The following is a 17,696-nucleotide window of genomic DNA, read 5'->3' on the forward strand; positions in this document are numbered from 1 at the left end:
CCATCCTCACCTATGGTCTTGAGCTTTGGGTTATGACCAAAAGGACAAGATCACGGGTGCAAGCAGCTGAAATGAGCTTCCTCCACCGGGTGGCGTGGCTCTCCCTTAGAGATAGGGTGAGAAGCTCTGCCATCCGGGAGGAGCTCAAAGTAAAGCCGCTGCCCCTCCACATTGAGAAAAGCCAGATGAGGTGGTCCGGGCATCTGGTCCGGATGCCACCCGAACGCGTCCCTAGGGAGGTGTTTCAGGCACGTCCGACCAGTAGGAGGCCACGGGGAAGACCCAGGACACGTTGGGAAGACTATGTCTCCCGGCTGGCCTTGGAACGCCTCGGGATTCCCCGGGAAGAGCTTGACGAAGTGGCTAGAGAGAGGGAAGTCTGGGCTTTCCTGCTTAGGCTGCTGCCCCTGCGACTTGACTTCCAATAAATGGAAGAAGATGGATGGATGGATAGATGTACTCGTTAGATTCCATGGAAGTCAGTTGGTGACATTTGCTATGCCAACTAGCTGTGGGTAGGCTTGTAACCCAAATTTTTGCTTCCAACCTATATTATAGCAACTAGCCAAGAGAGTTTTTTATCCCCAGAAACTTGTAGGATGGCCTCATTTTACTAGTATCTCGAGTTACCGCTGTACTATATTAGCCTAAGCTAGAAATGCAGTGGATTGATGAGAGCCTGTAAAGGACATGAGGACACAAATCTCTGTCCTAGGGGGGAAGAATCGTATCCTGTTCTTCATGGTATGCTGTACATATACTATGTAACTGTTTGCGTGTTTGAAATAAATTAAAACTTTAAAGGCCTACTGAAATGACATTTCTTATTTAAACGGGGATAGCAGGTCCATTCTATGTGTCATACTTGATCATTTCGCGATATTGCCATATTTTTGCTAAAAGGATTTAGTAGAGAACATCGACGATAAAGTTGGCAACTTTTGGTCACTAATAAAAAAGCCTGGCCTGTACCGGATGTAGCAGACAATGTGTGCGTGACGTCTCGGGTTGTGGAGCTCCTCACATCCTCACATTGTTTACAATCATAGCCACCGGCAGCGAGAGCGATTCGGGCCGAGAAAGCGACGATTTCCCCATTAATTTGAGCCAGGATGAAAGATTCGTGGATTAGGATAGTGAGAGTGAAGGACTAGAAAAAAAAAAAAGGCAAGGGCAGTAGGAGCGATTCAGAGGTTATTAGACACATTTACTAGGACAATTCTGGAAAATCCCTTATCTGCTTATTGTGTAACTAGTATTTTAGTGAGATTATATAGTCGTACCTGAAAGTCGGAGCGGTGTGGCTACAAGTATGGTGACCGCCAGTGTCTCCGGTAGGAGGAGGTAAGAGAGTCCGCAGCTACAGAAGGACGCAAGCTCCGCTCATGTCTACGGTAAGGTAAGAGCCGACTTATTAGCACAATTTTCTCACCGAAACCTGCCGGTTGACATGTGTTCGGGAACCATGTTGGCGTGACCGCTCTGTTCCATATTAAAGCTTCACCTTCGGGAATGTAAACAAGGAAACACCGGCTATGTTTGTGTTGCTAACGGCAGCTGCAATACACCGCTTCCCACCTACATCTTTTTTCTTTGACTTCTCCATTATTAATCGAACAAATTGCAAAAGATTCAGCAACACAGATGTCCAGAATACTGCAGAATAAGCAGACTACTTATAACTTGGATCGGGCTGGAAAAAAATGTCCGCTACAATCCGAGACGTCACGCGCACGCGTCATCATAGGCGTCATCATACCGATGTTTTCAACAGGATACTTCACGTGAAATTTAAAATTGTAATTTTGTAAACTAAAAAGGCCGTATTGGCATGTGTTGCAATGTTAAGATTTCATCATTGATATATAAACTATCAGACTGCATGGTCGGTAGTAGTGGGTTTCAGTAGGCCTTTAACTATATACTCATACCTACTTGTACTTATTGCTCATCTGCTCTTATACGCAGCACTTTTGTCAGCGCACAATATCAATCACAGAAATATAAAAACCATAGAAGACAAACATTGGAAAAAAACTTAATTCTTGACAGTTTTGCTTTTACCTTATCCATAATACAAGTACCAGCAGAGTTGTTCCATTTTCTTAAAGTGATCTGTCAAGTGGCATATAGTAAACAAAGATATCCTCTTCAGCTGTCTGCAGTTTATTTGTCAAACTGTGTTTTATTGGGCGTCCATTGTTCACTATCAAAAGCTCCATCTGCCTTTTTCTTCCAATTTTCTTTTCAACTTCCCGTTTTTTTTCCTGAGGAACAAACTTTGAAATCAGGCCATGTGACTCGCGGGCTGATGTATCATGTGTTTGTGTCAACTAAAATATAGCAACATAATCTGATTTCACAAGATTTGAGGACACCATGTGCTCAAATACAGTAAATGTTTGAAGTATAAAACATTACAAATTAAAGAGTATATGAACTTTGGGGAAGGATTTCTTGTTCGGAGGGGGCTTTACTACTTATTGATCTTTTCCTCCCTTGTTGAATCAGCTGTGTTGACATCATTGACATGTTTGAAACAAAATCACAAAAAATCATGCGACACACAGAAAGACGAAACACAAAACCAATGGTGAACTATGTCTTTTCTGCACAATTTTTGTCCCCTAAAGTTTGCATCTTCGTTCCGCTACGTCACACGAGCTTATTTGCCAACAAAACCCCCACCCTGCTTTGTACAAGTGGTGAGAATACTTGTGAGGTTACGACCACACTTTGTCACCCTAGCTGGCTTTGGCTACAAATGGCCCACTGTTCTTAAAGGCCTACTGAAACACACTACTACCCACCACACAGTCTGATAGTTTATATATCAATGATGAAATATTAACATTGCAACACATGCCAATATGACCTTTTTAGTTTACTAAATTGCAATTTTAAATTTCCCGAGAGTTTTTTTTTTTTTTTAACGTTGCGTAATGATGACGTTTACGCTTGACGTCACGGGCTGTTAGGGAATATAAGCGCTGTGCACACACACAGCTAAAGGTCGTCTGCTTTAACCCTTAGATGCACGAGTGACTGGACCCTACACTCTTCCACAAGTGGGTCAAAAATGACCCATGTTAGAATCAACGTGTTTTCATGCCATTTGTTGTCATTTTGGTGAAGAATAATCACTTGTATAATATTTTGTAATATATTTAGGACCACACAAGAATGATTTCATGTTTAAAATATCTTTATTCTTCACTTTTCTTCTTCACAATTTAAAACAAAATTACCCAGAACAGCAATAGAAAAAATGTGAACATCCATTGTGTGTGCGTGTGTGTATGTATGTCCAGTCATTGACAGTTCCTCTTTCTTTTCCCTGTTTTGCCTTGTCTCATCATTGTATGCAGTTCAGACAAACTACCTGTTTCTGGCAGTGATCATTGCATTTCCCACAACTGTTGTTAACTTTGCGATCTGTGTTACTTGGGCAGATCTGACACCTCTTTCTCTTTGGTTGGCCCTGTCTGCTTCTCTCCTGTGGCTGGATTTTGGCTTTTGTCACCCCACAACTTTCCATTGCTTCAATAATCGGGGTTTGCAGTTGGGGACAGCCTTCCAGTCGACTCCTCATGTGTGGGGTGACAAGCTCCTTTGACAGCTCTTTGAGGAAGATCCGTCGTGCATTGGTGATGTCGCTCTTGAAATCTGGGTGCTGAGCCATGAAAAAGGTGTAGGAATTCAGGGTGGCGATGTCAATTATGTTGTACCACAACACCATGGGCCACCTCTGTGTTTGGCGCTTGCAGGTGTAGGTTCCAACCATCTGGTCAGTGGTGTCTACACCTCCTTTCGTCTTGTTGTAAAATGTGATCACTTCTGTTTTTTTCTTTCTGCTATTTTCATCCACTACTTTGTCGTGGTGCATCGTGCTCAGGAGCACAACAGCTTTTGCTTTCTTTCTGACATAGCTGACCATGGTAAGGCTGTTGTTGAATCCAAACTCTGTGCTGTGAACCTCCCTGGACTTGGAAGGCTTCATCAGGAGGGATGTCTGGCTTGTTCAGACGTAGAGTCCCCACAATAGTGAGATCCTTCTCTAGAAGATGCTGTGCAAGAGGCACACTAGTGAAAAAGTTATCCATTGTGATGTTGCGACCTGTGTTTCTAAATCTACCACACAACTGCTTGACAATGTTTTCCCCCAGATTCCTCTGAACTTCTTCACCTGGTTGTCTCCCTATGTAAACTATACCATCTATTGCATAGGGGATGCGTGCATCACAAACCCAGAAGATCTTTAGGCCGTACTTGGCGGGCTTGCTCGGCATGTACTGTAAGAACTTGCACCTACCCCTGAATGGCACAAGCTGTTCGTCCACAGTGACACAATCACTGGGGATGAATCGCTGTCTGCAGTTGACCAGGAACAGGTCCCATACATAGCGCAAGGCTGCCATATGGTCTGTTTCCAGTCGGAAGGCTCTGGTCCTCTTATCATCGAAGCGCAAGGTACGGCGAATGTCTTCAAATCTTCCAACAGCCATAGTGGCCTTGTACATAAGATTATGTAGAGGACTCCCAAAAAGCTCATGGACTGAAACATCCAGTTCTTCTCACTTCCTGCAAGCAGGGTCAATCTAATGAAGGCCATGAATTCATCTTTAGTGACATTTGTCCATTCTTTTCTTCTAGCTGTTGCTACTCTCCGTCCTTCCAAGTTTGTGCACTACATCACCTCTTGTATTATATCATCAGTGATAAAGAGCTCCCATGCATCTTTTGGTGAGACAGTGGTGCTAAGCCCTTCTGCAGGCCCTGACCGACTTCTGATGATATTGTGGCTCTGTGTTCTACCCTGGGTGGGAGGTAACTCGCTCCAGTAAGAGCCCTTCCGACTCATTCTGTTGGACATGATATTTTCTTCTTCAGAGGACACCGAAGAGGAATCTTCTGAGTCAGATTGATCCTGTTCAGTTGGATTTCCAGGTGGACGACTGCCACTGCCACCTGGACAATAGTCTGGGTCCTCATCATCAAAAATTTCAGACTCTGAGTCCAACCCCGTTATCGCCTCTCCATCATCCAGTATCTGTAGGACCATTTCCATTGTGTATTTAGCAGCCATGACACCTTTATGAAGAAACATGAGAGTAATGTTTTCAATGGATTAATATGTAGCACTCACTTACACACACATACACACTAAATACCATATAGTAATGCTAGCTAGCTAGTGTTAGCTAGTTGTAAAGTAGGCTAATTTATTGATGAATAATACTAACACTCTTTCACACGCACAAACACAATTCAAATAGTGATGTTAGCCAACTTAGTTAGCTAGCTAGTGTTAGCTAGTTGTAAAGTAGGCTAATTTATTGATGAATAATACAAACACTCTCACACGCAAAAACACAATACAAATAGTAATGTTAGCTGACTTAGTTAGCTAGCTAGTTTTAGCTAGTTATAAACTAGGCTAATCCGTTGATAAATAAAAGCAGTGAATAAGTCATGAAAGACACACACACACAATACTATATGACAATAATACTTACATGTATCAGCTCTTACTGTGTAAAATAGTCTTCCTGAAGGGTCAAACTTCTGATATAGTCCGTGTGGTCCACAATTTATTTATTCCAGACAGCCACAGCTGATAAGAGTGGAAGGTTCCCATTGGATTCCAAAGAAAATGCATGCGGGTCATTTGTGACCCACTTATGGAAGCTTGGGGTAGTAGTACAAAAACTAAATTTCTTAAAATTTTTAAAAGGTAAGTTACAAATGTAAATGGAATTATGTCAGAAACATATTTTTTGAGGAATACCTGGAATATGAAATGTTAAAAAATTTTCATTACAAAGATATTTCAAGAAAACAACCTCACCGGGTCATTTTTGACCCACTTATGCATCTAAGGGTTAACGGCATAATTACACAGTATTTTGGACATCTGTGTTGCTGAATCCTTTGCAATTTGTTCAATTAATATTGGAGGAGTCACAGTACAAAGATGGAGTTGGGAAGCTTTAGCCTTTAGCCACACAAACACACGGTGATTCCTTGTTTAAAATTCACGGAGGTGAAACTTTACTATGGATCAGAGCGGACATGGATTCCGACCGAATGTCAACCAGCAGGTTTCGGTGAGCAAATTGTGGTTAAAAAGTCCCTTCTTACCGGATATCAGCTGAGCTTGTGCCACCCATACAGCTGCCGTAGACTTCCCTGAGACACTGCGTGTCAACACCCGGCCGTCGACGTACACTTCCGACTATCAGGTACTGTTAAACTCACTAAAACACTAGCAACTCAATAGAAAGATAAGGGATTTCCCAGAATTATCCTAGTAAATGTCTCTAAAAACATATGAATCCGTCTCAATGCAAACGCGTTTTTTTTTGTATTTTTTCTAGTCCATCGCTATCAATATCCTCAAACACGTATCTTTCACCCTCACTCAAATTAATGGGGAAATTGTCGTTTTCTCGGTCCGAATAGCTGTTTTTGTTGGAGGCTCCCATTAAAATCAATGTGAATAGGTGAGGAGCCATCAACATGTGACGTCTGTGACTTCTGGTAGAGGCAGGGCTTTTCTCTTAGCACCGAAAGTTGCAAACTTTATCGTGGATGTTCTCTACTAAATCCTTTCAGCAAAAATATGGCAATATCGTGAAATGATCAAGTATGACACATAGAATGGACCTGCTATCCCCGTTTAAATAAGAAAATCTCATTTCAGTAGGCCTTTAACATTGTTGTTGATAATATTATCAGAGTTATTATGTAGTAATGAACTGACTGATCCTCTCCGCTGTCATTAGGTAGAGCGAGGGTTCAAGGCTGCTCATATATCTGGCTTGGAGATGCAGCACATGGGTCAACAGACGATGGGACATTATCCCGTCCACTTTCATATGGACGGTGACGTGGACCAGAAGGGAGGCTATGACCCCCCCACCTACGTCAGGGACCTGTCAATCCACCACTCTTATTCTCGTTGTGTCACCATCCATGCCTCCAATGGACTTATGGTGAGTACCCATCCCATGAAGAAATATCTAATGTATATTCTATTAGTTTTTTAGCTGCCTTCATCAAAACATTTGACAATTTTCAAGACATTTCTTGACATTGAAGATATTGAAAGGGTAAAAGAAATCAAATGTTTGGGTGTAATATAAAATATTAAATGAATTAGAAATCTCATGTAAAAATACACAAGCAGCAAGGAACACGTCAATAATGAATAAATAGTAAAAAATATGTTCTGCTAAATCACTCCATATTTTCTAATGCTCGCTATTGTTACCATATCGGAGCTAATGTGTAAAAAAATGGGGAAACAATTACAAATGTACACTTCATTCACTAAAGGTGTTACAAAAAAGATCAGGTAGAATAAAACATAATGTTTAATATAGAGAACACTCTAATCCTTTGTTTATTGAATCAAAAATATTGAAATGTAATGAGTTGGTGCATTTTCAAACAGCTAAAATTATGTACAAAGCAAACTATAACCTGCTATCCAAGAACGTTCAACAATTTGTCTCAACAAAAGAGGAGAAATATATCCTTAAAGGAAAATCTAATTTAAAACATTTGTTTGCCCGTACAACACTTAAAACCTTTAGCATATCAGTATGTGTGATTAAATTATGGAATGGATTAGGCAAAGAAGCAAACAAAGTACTAATATGATCCAGTTTAAGAAACTGTTCAAACACTAAGTCCCTGATTTACTTAGATCAGAAGTGCAGCATGTGCAATCTATAAAATAGCGTGTACTATTAGTGGGCGTTTTGCGTGCAATTTATTAACACTGCGTGTGCAATTGAAAAGTGATGCAGTTCGCCTTATTTAAGTGATTTAGAGTGCACTAAGCGGGGCATCACCACGGAGACAGTCCTTTACTGCACATTCATGTTGTCATGCTCCTACCTCCAGCATTTTGCTAGGATTGCAAAAAAGCAGGACACATGTTCTACTTTCATTGGCATTTTAGAAGCAGTCCTTCTACTGCACATTTAAAACCCCTCTTTTTTTCCCTTTTTTTTACCGTCGAAGGTGCGTTCATTGGAGAGAGGCTGCATTTTCTCCAGAAAATGTAAACTTAAAGACGTTTTTTCATCCATCCATCCAATTTAATTCATTTTAATCAGCCCTTTAAGTCCTTTTGCAGCTATAAATTTCTACAATTATGTTGTATGTATGTTTACCATATTTTATTTTTGACCGTCCGAAATGTTGACACACACACGTAGGACCGAAGATTCTTGTCTGTCCATCGTCTGTCTTTACAGCGCGAGCACCAGTTTTGCAGCTGTGTGTGGAACTCTCAGTTTGCACATCCATCTCACACGTGCTAAATAAAACGCAAAATATTTCTCACAAAACTGTGATGAATCTTGATCCATCACATTTTGTGTGCTAAAAATTAGATTTGCATTTTCTCCTCCCAGTATTGTGGGCATTTTGATGACAAGCATATGTTTTGCATATTTATGATGACAGGGATGCAAAAATGGATTGCACGCCTTATTCTGCTCACTTAACAGACACATTCTACTTTGCACACAATTAGTAGATCAGTTTTGTGTGTTTTATTACACGCAAATCTTAGTAAATCAGACCCAAAGTGTTCACAAAGTACAAAGAAGAATCTTGACAAAAATGTTGAACCTTATCAAAAGATGAGATAATCTTATTCATATCTTAATGTGAACCATAAATTACATTACTATTTATCTATGACTCATAAAAGCAAACTTACAAATTGAGAACAAACAAATGTGTAAAAAAAAACTGCTAAGATACTAAAAAGGGTAGGATTAAATAAACTCTGCTTCTTTCTCGTCCTTTTTGGTCATATTCTGTTGAGAAAACTGCAAAAATGTGATGTATTACATTGTAATTGTATGCATGTTTGAAATAAACTGACATCAACTAACCAACATGCTACAGTTTTCCCACTGTGGAAGAAGTTTGGACACCCCTAATTAGACTAGGAAAATACTTGTATTTTTTTTAATTGTTCAAGCATTGCATTCACACGGAAACACTATCCAAAATCTCCAAAATGTCCATTTATTTCATGCAGCATGCTGTAAGTGCTCCAATTATTGCCTCTATTCAGCTAGCAACCAAGTCTTCCATAGTTGCCAGTGCATTGTCTACAAAAGCAAATAACCACCAAAATCTATTAAAAAAAATTTGCATTAAATTTTGTGACTGTCGGCAACTGTCTGATGTAGTCTTCAATAACGCCACAAGACAGCAGCAGCCACAAACTGAGTTTGATGTGTGCTCAGCCAGCTTTATGTAGCTCTGCAAGCACTTTAAAATGTCTGTAATGCTCCTCATGTGTCTGTGTGATACCTATCCGTGTGACAATTGCTGTACTGTTGTTTTGTAATCAACTCATCAGCGCTATTAATGCTTATGCAGCAGTTTGGCTCTTTACCAACATCACAACATTGGTTGTGTTGCTGCTGCGTTGTGAAACATACACATTCATAAATGACAATGTCATCACAGAAAGCTACATTTTTCTTTGTCCTTACTAGGGCTGGGCAATATGGCCTTTTTTAATATCTCGCTATTTTTAGGCCATGTCACGATACACAATATATATCTCGATATTTTGCCTTAGCCTTGAATGAACACTTGATGCATATAATCACAGCAGTATAATGATTCTATGTGTCTACATTAAAACATTCTTGTTCATACTGCATTAATATATGCTCATTTTAAACTTTCATGCAGAGAGGGAAATCACAACTAGGTCAATTGACCTAAACTGTATTTATTAAACAGTTATCAAGCAGTGGCACAAACATTCATGTCATTTCCAAAACCGAAAGTGCAAGATTGTCAGAGACATTTTAAAACAAGCTATTTCTGCACTTTTGTGCATGATGTCACTAAGATGACATATCAAAACAACACTAAATTAAAGTGCACTTATTGTACAGAAGGCCACTACAATAGTTTAAAACAAATAAAATGCACTTTTGTGCATGATGTCACACAAGATATTTCAATAACCGTCAAATAAAAATGAGCTGTATAATAGGAAATAAATCTATTCAATATGTGGTAAGTTCCTGCGGACGTTATCTCCTTCTGTCGTTGACTATTTTTTCAATTATTCAATCAATCAATTCCTTTATTGTCATTGTCATAAATAACACTTAAGTCATACATGTCAACGAGATTTCGTTTGAGCTTTGTCTAGCGGTATAGAAACTGCATTGATGTGCAGGTTGACCGTAGTTTACAGTTTAGCATTTGTTTATGACAGGGGTCGGCAACCCGCGGCTCCGGAAGCTGCATGCGGCTCTTTGGCCACTCTGATGTGGCTCAGCTGCATAATCGCCGACCCCGCGATTGTTACGGGGGGATTACGGATTTCGGTGCCTCTCCCGGACATCATCCGGGGTCAACATTCTCCGATTTTCACTCGGACTACAATATTGAGGGCGTGCCGTGATGGATTTACTTTTAATAGATTTACTTTTAACGTCCTCTACAATATGCCATCGCGCCCGCCTTTATGCCATGCTATGCTATGCTATGCTATGCTATGTTATGCTATCTGTGTGCCGACCAGAAGCATGCATTTCGCTGCTTCTATCGTCACCCGTACGAGATTGCAAGGCATACTGGGTGATACAGGTTACACTGAAGGTTGTGATATAAACAACTTTAACAATCTTACTAATATGCGCCACACTGTGAACCCACACCAAACAAGAATGACAAACATATTTCGGGAGAACATCCTCACAGTAACACATTATAAAGACAACATAACAATTACCCAGAATCCTGCGTATCCATGACTATTCCAGGCTATATTATACACCCCCGCGCCCTCAACCCCGCCCACCTCAACCGACGCACGGAGGGGGGTGTATGGTATTGTCTGGACAGTCATGGATGCACGGGATTCTGGGTAATTGTTATGTTGCGTTTATAATGTGTTACTGTGAGGATGTTCTCCCGAAATGTGTTTGTCATTCTTGTTTGGTGTGGGTTCACAGTGTGGCGCATATTAGTAAGAGTGTTAAAGTTGTTTATAACACAACCCTCAGTGTAACCTGTATCACCCAGTATGCCTTGCAATCTTGTACGTGTCTATGTGGAAGCCACTTACAACATGATACTGGACTGGCAAGCTGTCTGTACATGTTGTAGAAGGCGTCAAAGGCAATGGCTTCATAGCACACCCTTATTATTGTTACTTGGGTGACCACCAGCAGATATTCACGAGAATGGTTGCGGCTACCATTGTCTTCTTTGTTTTGTGAAATGGGTGAAAATGGCTCTTTGAGTGGTAAAGGTTGCCGACCCCTGGTCTATGAGAACGCGTACAGAGGACGTAGGGTGGGGCGGTGGGAACAGTCAGATGTCTAATGGGTGTTGCGTTGATGCTACAGCAATGCAATGTCCAGAGCACAAATATTGAGGTGGTGAAGAGTGAGGTTATAAGATGGTCGGGGGCAGTAAAGGGGCATGCTGTTCATTTAGCAGTCTCACAGCCTGGGGATACAGACTGTGAGACATTCTGGTGGTCCTGGGGCGAATTGATCTATACCTCCTTCCAGAGGGTGGCAGGTTGAAGAGGCCGTGTGCTGGATGGTATCTGTCCTTTAGGATGTTGCATACTCGCTTTAAACAGCGGGCTGTGTACATGGCACTCATCTCCGGGAGTATAGTCCTTGTATTTGTCCCTGCCGTTTTAACCACTTGCTGGAGGGCCTGTTGGTTTGCTTTAGTACAGTTCGCAAACCACACTAAAAAGCCGTAGGTGAGGACACTGCTGATGGCACAGTTGTAAAATGTACCATTGATTTCTGCGGAATGTTTGCGCATTTTAGTTTCCTTAGAAAGAAAAGATGTTGTTGGGCCTTTCCGACTGTAGAAGCAGTGTCAATGTCCCAGCATAGATCATCTGTGATGGTCACCCCTAAAAATGTGAATTGTTTGACCCTTTCTACGAGATTGTTATTAATTAGAAGTGGAGGGTGTTCTTTCTACCATTTCCTGCGGAAGTCTACAATTAGTTCTTTGGTTTTGTTAATGTTAAGAACCAAGTTGTTTTTAGCACACCTTGAAGCCAGCTGTTGGACACTTTGCCATGTATGCTGTCTCATCATTGTTGCTGATGAGCCCAAGCACCATGGTGTCGTCGGCATATTTGACAATGAGGTTGGATGTTGAAGAGGCTACGCAGTCATGTGTGAAGAGGGTGAAGAGCACAGGGCTTAGCACACAACCTTGTGGGGCACCGGTGTTGATGATGAGCGTGGCACACATACTGTGTGCGATTTGTTAAAAAGTCCAAAATCCAGTTGCAGAGGAAGGTGTTCAGACCAAGGTTGTGAAGCTTAGATCTGAGTCTGTTTGGCCTTATTGTGTTAAATGCTGAGCTGAAATCGACAAAGAGCAGTCTTGCATAAGTGTCTTTAAGCTCAAGATGTTCCAAGAGTCTATGGAATACAATAGCGATGGTGTCTTCGGTCGATCGGTTCTCCCGGTATGCGAACTGATATGGGTCAAGGGATGGTGCTATAGCTATTGCCTTTTTAATATGTTTCAATATCAGTCTCTCCATGCATTTTGCAGGTATGGAGGTGAGTGCTACAGGTCTGTAGTCATCTAGGCATTAGATATTGTCCTTTTTGGGGATGGGAATTATTGTAGCGGTTTTGAAACAGGCAGGGATCCAGGATGTAGACAGTGACAAATTAAAAATGGAAACAAATACATCTGTTATTTCGTCTGCGCAGTGCTTAAGCACACAGCCCGGAACGCCATCAGGTCCAGCGGCTTTCCTTGGGTTGATGTTACGCAAGGTGAGTCTTACTTCATGCTGGCTGAGGACTATGGCTGTGTCGTGGGAGGAGACGGGGGGCAGTGCTGAGTCTGTGTTTTCTTTGTCAAAGCGGACATATATATTATTCAATTCCTCAGCTAAGCGGGCGCTGCCTTTCACTTAGGGAGAGGTTGTTTTTTTAAAGTTTGTAATTGCTTTGACACCTTCCCAAACATGCCTAGGGTCTGAGTTATTTAAGAAATCCTGGAGTTTATTATAATGGTACGATTGGGCAGCATTGATCCCCTTCCTTAAAGCAGTCCTGGCTGAACGGTAGGCATTTGGATCGCCTGATCTAAATGCCATGTCCGTCTCTTTGAGTATTTGTGTCACTTTGTGTGTAATCCAGGGTTTTTTTGTACAGAACGCCACTACAATAGTTTAAAACAAATAATGTGCACTTTAGTGCATGATGTCACAGAAGATATTTTAATAACTGTCAAATAAAAATGAGCTGCATAATAGGAAATAAAACACTTCAATATGTGGTAATTTCCTGTGGACGTTATCTCCTTCTGTCGTTGACTATTTTTTTCATACGGTGTTGATGTGTAAATGGTTGCCTCGGCATTTTCTTGGTGTGGCACCGAGCGGAGTTTAAAATATTCTCTAGCGGGTGACTTTTCAAATGATGCTACAAATTAGCAGTACAGTTACTTTTTGTATCAACGCTTTTGCCCCACACTTCACAAATTACGGTGACTGTTCGACATTCTCCCGCTTGAAGCCAAACCACCGCCAGACGATGGACCCCCTGCTGTATTTCTAGAGAATTAATTAATTCTTCTTCCTTCATATGTTACCAGATTTGCACCTTCTTTCTCTCGTATTACCACTCACACCGCTCCATTAGCACCACAGCTAATGTTAACCATGTCGCTACCTCTCTGCTCGAAGAGGAAGTGTGACGTTGCGCACTCGTCATTATGTGACGTATGTAAAAAGTTGCGCTTGTTTAAGTGTCTGTGAGCAAGAGAGACAACAAAGTGTGAGAAACGCCTGTCGTGTAATGCCCGCAGCCTGAGAACGTATACTCGAATTTCACGATATAGTCATTTTCTATATTGCACAAAAACAAACCCGCGATATATTGAGTATCTATCGATATATCACCCAGCCCTGGTTCTTTCTCATGCACTCCAAATATTACATTAAAAAAAAAAAAAAAAGTTTTTTACTTCATTATTGAATTTTCTGACACCGTGTATCATATATTTTGTTATGAGATTTCTACATCATTCTATCGTCCTTTACTACACTTACAAATTAGATTTATTTTACCCTGTCAAATAGTCAGTGTACTTGTATTTTTGTTTTGTGACATTTACCAATTAGCATTATTTTTGTTTAACTTCGATTTAGGAGTAAATGAAGATGGATTTATTTTAAAACTGTTTTTTAGTTTATCCATATTTGTTTGATATGCAGCTCGAAAAGGGACAAGCGGTGGAAAATAGATGGCTGAATGGATGTTGTCAATAAATGAGAGGAAGCATCAGCTGTGCAAAGTCTTTTGCTAATAAAACAAACCTGAGCAATGTTAATAAAGCTTCTCATGTTAGGGTGCTATGAAAAAGTTGCGTTAATTGAATTTACTAGTCAAGACCAAAACCAGTCCAATGCAGGTCAAGATTCATTAAACAGTTTAGTGTCTTTACAGAAAGTAAGGTCCTAATATCAGCTTTTTGATGTAGTTGTCAAAATCAATATTAAAATGCTTACCAGAATTGGACCTCTTCTAACAGTTAGCATTTCAACTCAACGGCGCGTTTGATGCTCCGTGCCACTATTACAACATTGGTTCTGTACTTTCTGACTTTAAAGGACCATATGGTCAAAGAGTGTTACATTTGTCTTTTGACTTTCTCATGTACTCAAATCTTAATAGAAGTTTACTTTTTTGGCTACAAGTCAATATAAAAATAAGAAATGGACCGCAAATGTACAACTGGCAGACTTCGGACATCCTCTTTACTTTCGTAATTGAATCACTGCTTTGTATTAAATGTCAAATACAACACATCCAAATATTTGTTCTCCATTACAGGTCAAAGACGTGGTGGGCTTTGACGTGCTCGGCCATTGTTTCTTTACCGAGGACGGTCCAGAGGAGAGAAACACATTCTATCACTGTCTGGGCCTCATGGTACGAGCAGGAACTCTACTGCCTTCCGACAGAGACAGTAAAATGTGCCGCGACATCACTAACGGAGCCTACCCAGGATACGTGGCCAACCCTCGGCAGGACTGCAGGTAATGTTTTTAAACTCCAACTCACACTGTACAATATTTTTTAAAGTCTCACTCTACGATTTTTCCAAACTTCAAATTGAACCATAATAGGGTTTTAAATTCGTACTTAAATTGTATAATGTTTTAGCTCCAACTCACACTATACAATATTCTTAAACTTTAAATTAAACTGCACAATGTTTTTAAACTCCAATTTGCATTGTACAGTCTTCTTAAATTCCAATTTTCACTGTACCAAGTTTTCAAACTGTAAGTTCTTCAACTTTAATTTGCAACTTACAATGTTTTTAAACTGCAGCTTGCACCTTACTAATATTTTAAACTTTAACTTAATTCATACAATATGTTTAAACTTCAACTTGCAATGTACAATATTTTTCATCTCCAACTAGAACTGTACCACGTTCTAAAACTCCAACTCACACAGTGCAATGTTTCAAACTCCATCTTGCACTGTACAGTGTATTCAAGCTCCAACTGTTTTATTTCACTCTCTACATTTTTTTTTAACTCCAGCTCTCACTTTATGACTTATTTTAAATCCTAACTTACACTGTACGATGCTTTTGAACTCCATATTACACTGTACGATGTTTTTGAACTCCAACTCACACGATGACGTTACCACGCTTGTATGGCCATTTGTTCCTTGCTTCCGTCTGTACGAGATATGTCTACCACGCAACAAACCAACCTGAGTGGATTGGAATAAAATCAGGTTTATATAGTCTCATTTCAAACGGCGACATTGTGGTCGTGATGTTCTAAATTATTGACTACAGCAGTTGTCATTCCCACACTTCATTTTTGACAGTTATTTTGTTAGCCTACCTGCTGTACTATCACTCAATATCATTTCAAACATCAAGGTGTGTTGGTGGGCTGCATTTTTACAATAAACAGTAATGAATCTTAAACCGCCACATTTTACACAACAACAAATAAAAAGAGCGGTTCATTGCATTTCATGCAGTCACAAGTGTGAGTGAGGTCAGACACGTTGAGGAATGAATTCGGGTGGTCGCACCTTTGAAACTGTCTTCCGAAAGGTTGTGGGCTAACAGTTCATATGTCAGGTGTGTGGGCTCCCTCATGATGCGGGAGGCTCTACTCCTATACCAACTCCTGCTTCTCCCTCAATGTAAAGGCGAATGGGAGCGGGAACTCCTCCTATACTGCATCTTCATCTTTGGTCTTAGTGGTTATTTACCAAAGCTGTAAATGTTGCTCCTCCTGTTTGTACTTATACTCATTGTTGTGTAATAATGTAACAATGTGACAGCTTGAATATCTGACTAAACCGTCACATTTCAAATGAGAATGTTAAGGACGATCAGTGGGGAGTGATGGTCTCAGTCCAAATCCTCCCACTGTATTCACTACAGTCTGTGGTATGATTGCCTTAAAGGGGAACATTATCACCAGACCTATGTAAGCGTCAATATATACCTTGATGTTGCAGAAAAAAAGACCATATATTTTTTTAACCGATTTCCGAACTCTAAATGGGTGAATTTTGGCGAATTAAATGCCTTTCTATTTATCGCTCTCGGAGCGATGACGTCAGAAGGTGACGTCACCTAGGTAATAAAGCCGCCATTTACAAAAAAATACATTACAAACACCACGTCTCAGCTCTGTTATTTTCCGTTTTTTTGACTATTTTCTGGAATCTTGGAGAAATCATGCCTCGTCGGTGTGTTGTCGGAGGGTGTAACAACACTAACAGGGAGGGATTCAAGTTGCACCACTGGCCCAAAGATGCGAAAGTGGCAAGAAATTGGACGAAATTTGTTCAAAATATGAGGGTGTGGGGAAAGCCGACGAAATGGTCAGTCGTTTGTTCCGCACACTTTACCAACGAAAGCTATGCTACTACAGAGATGGCAAGATTGTGTGGATAACGTGCGACACTCAAAGCAGATGCATTTCCAACGATAAAGTCAAAGAAATCTGCCGCCAGACCCCCATTGAATGTGCCGGAGTGTCTGCACATTTTACTGGCAGTGCTAAGGCAGACATGGCACAGAGATGTATGGATAACCTGCAGATGCATTTGCAACGATAAAGTCAACTAAATCACAAAGGTGAGTTTTGTTGATGTTGTTGACTTATGTGCTAATCAGACATATTTGGTCGCGGCATGACTGCCAGCTAATCGATGCTAACATGCTGTTTAGGCTAGCTGTATGTACATTTAAAACTATATTTACGTCCAGCGTTTCTCTCCACCCACATTTAATGCCAAACAAACACTTACCAATCGATGGATTTAAGTTGATCCAGTGTCACAAGATGCGAAACTTCCGATCGTTGGTCTGCACATTTTACCGGCGATGCTAAGGCAAACATGGCCGAATAGCGTCAATAGCTATTCGCTCAATAGCTTCAGTTTCTTCTTCAATTTCGTTTTCGCTATCTGCCTCCATACTCCAACCATCCGTTTCAATACACACGTAATCTGTTGAATCGCTTAAACCGCTGAAATCCGAGTCTGAATCTGAGCTAATGTCGCTATATCTTGCTGTGCTATCCGTATTGGCATCACTGGATGACGTCACAGGAAAATGGACGATGGCTTCACAGATAGCGAAAA

General features: G+C 40.7%; 1 protein-coding gene across 1 annotated transcript in view; it reads left to right on the forward strand.

The window, feature by feature from the left end:
• The window catches only part of LOC133541135 (cell migration-inducing and hyaluronan-binding protein-like), a 352,912-nt gene that overhangs the window by 282,397 nt on the left and 52,819 nt on the right, over window positions 1-17,696 (forward strand). Inside the window, exons 14-15 of the mRNA XM_061884247.1 lie at window positions 6,786-6,995; window positions 14,895-15,100. Of these exons, the coding sequence (XP_061740231.1) occupies window positions 6,786-6,995; window positions 14,895-15,100 (416 nt within the window). The remainder of the gene's footprint in view (window positions 1-6,785; window positions 6,996-14,894; window positions 15,101-17,696) is intronic.

The sequence above is a fragment of the Nerophis ophidion genome, linkage group LG02, assembly GCF_033978795.1.
Source record: "Nerophis ophidion isolate RoL-2023_Sa linkage group LG02, RoL_Noph_v1.0, whole genome shotgun sequence".
Classification (NCBI taxonomy): Eukaryota; Metazoa; Chordata; class Actinopteri; order Syngnathiformes; family Syngnathidae; genus Nerophis; species Nerophis ophidion.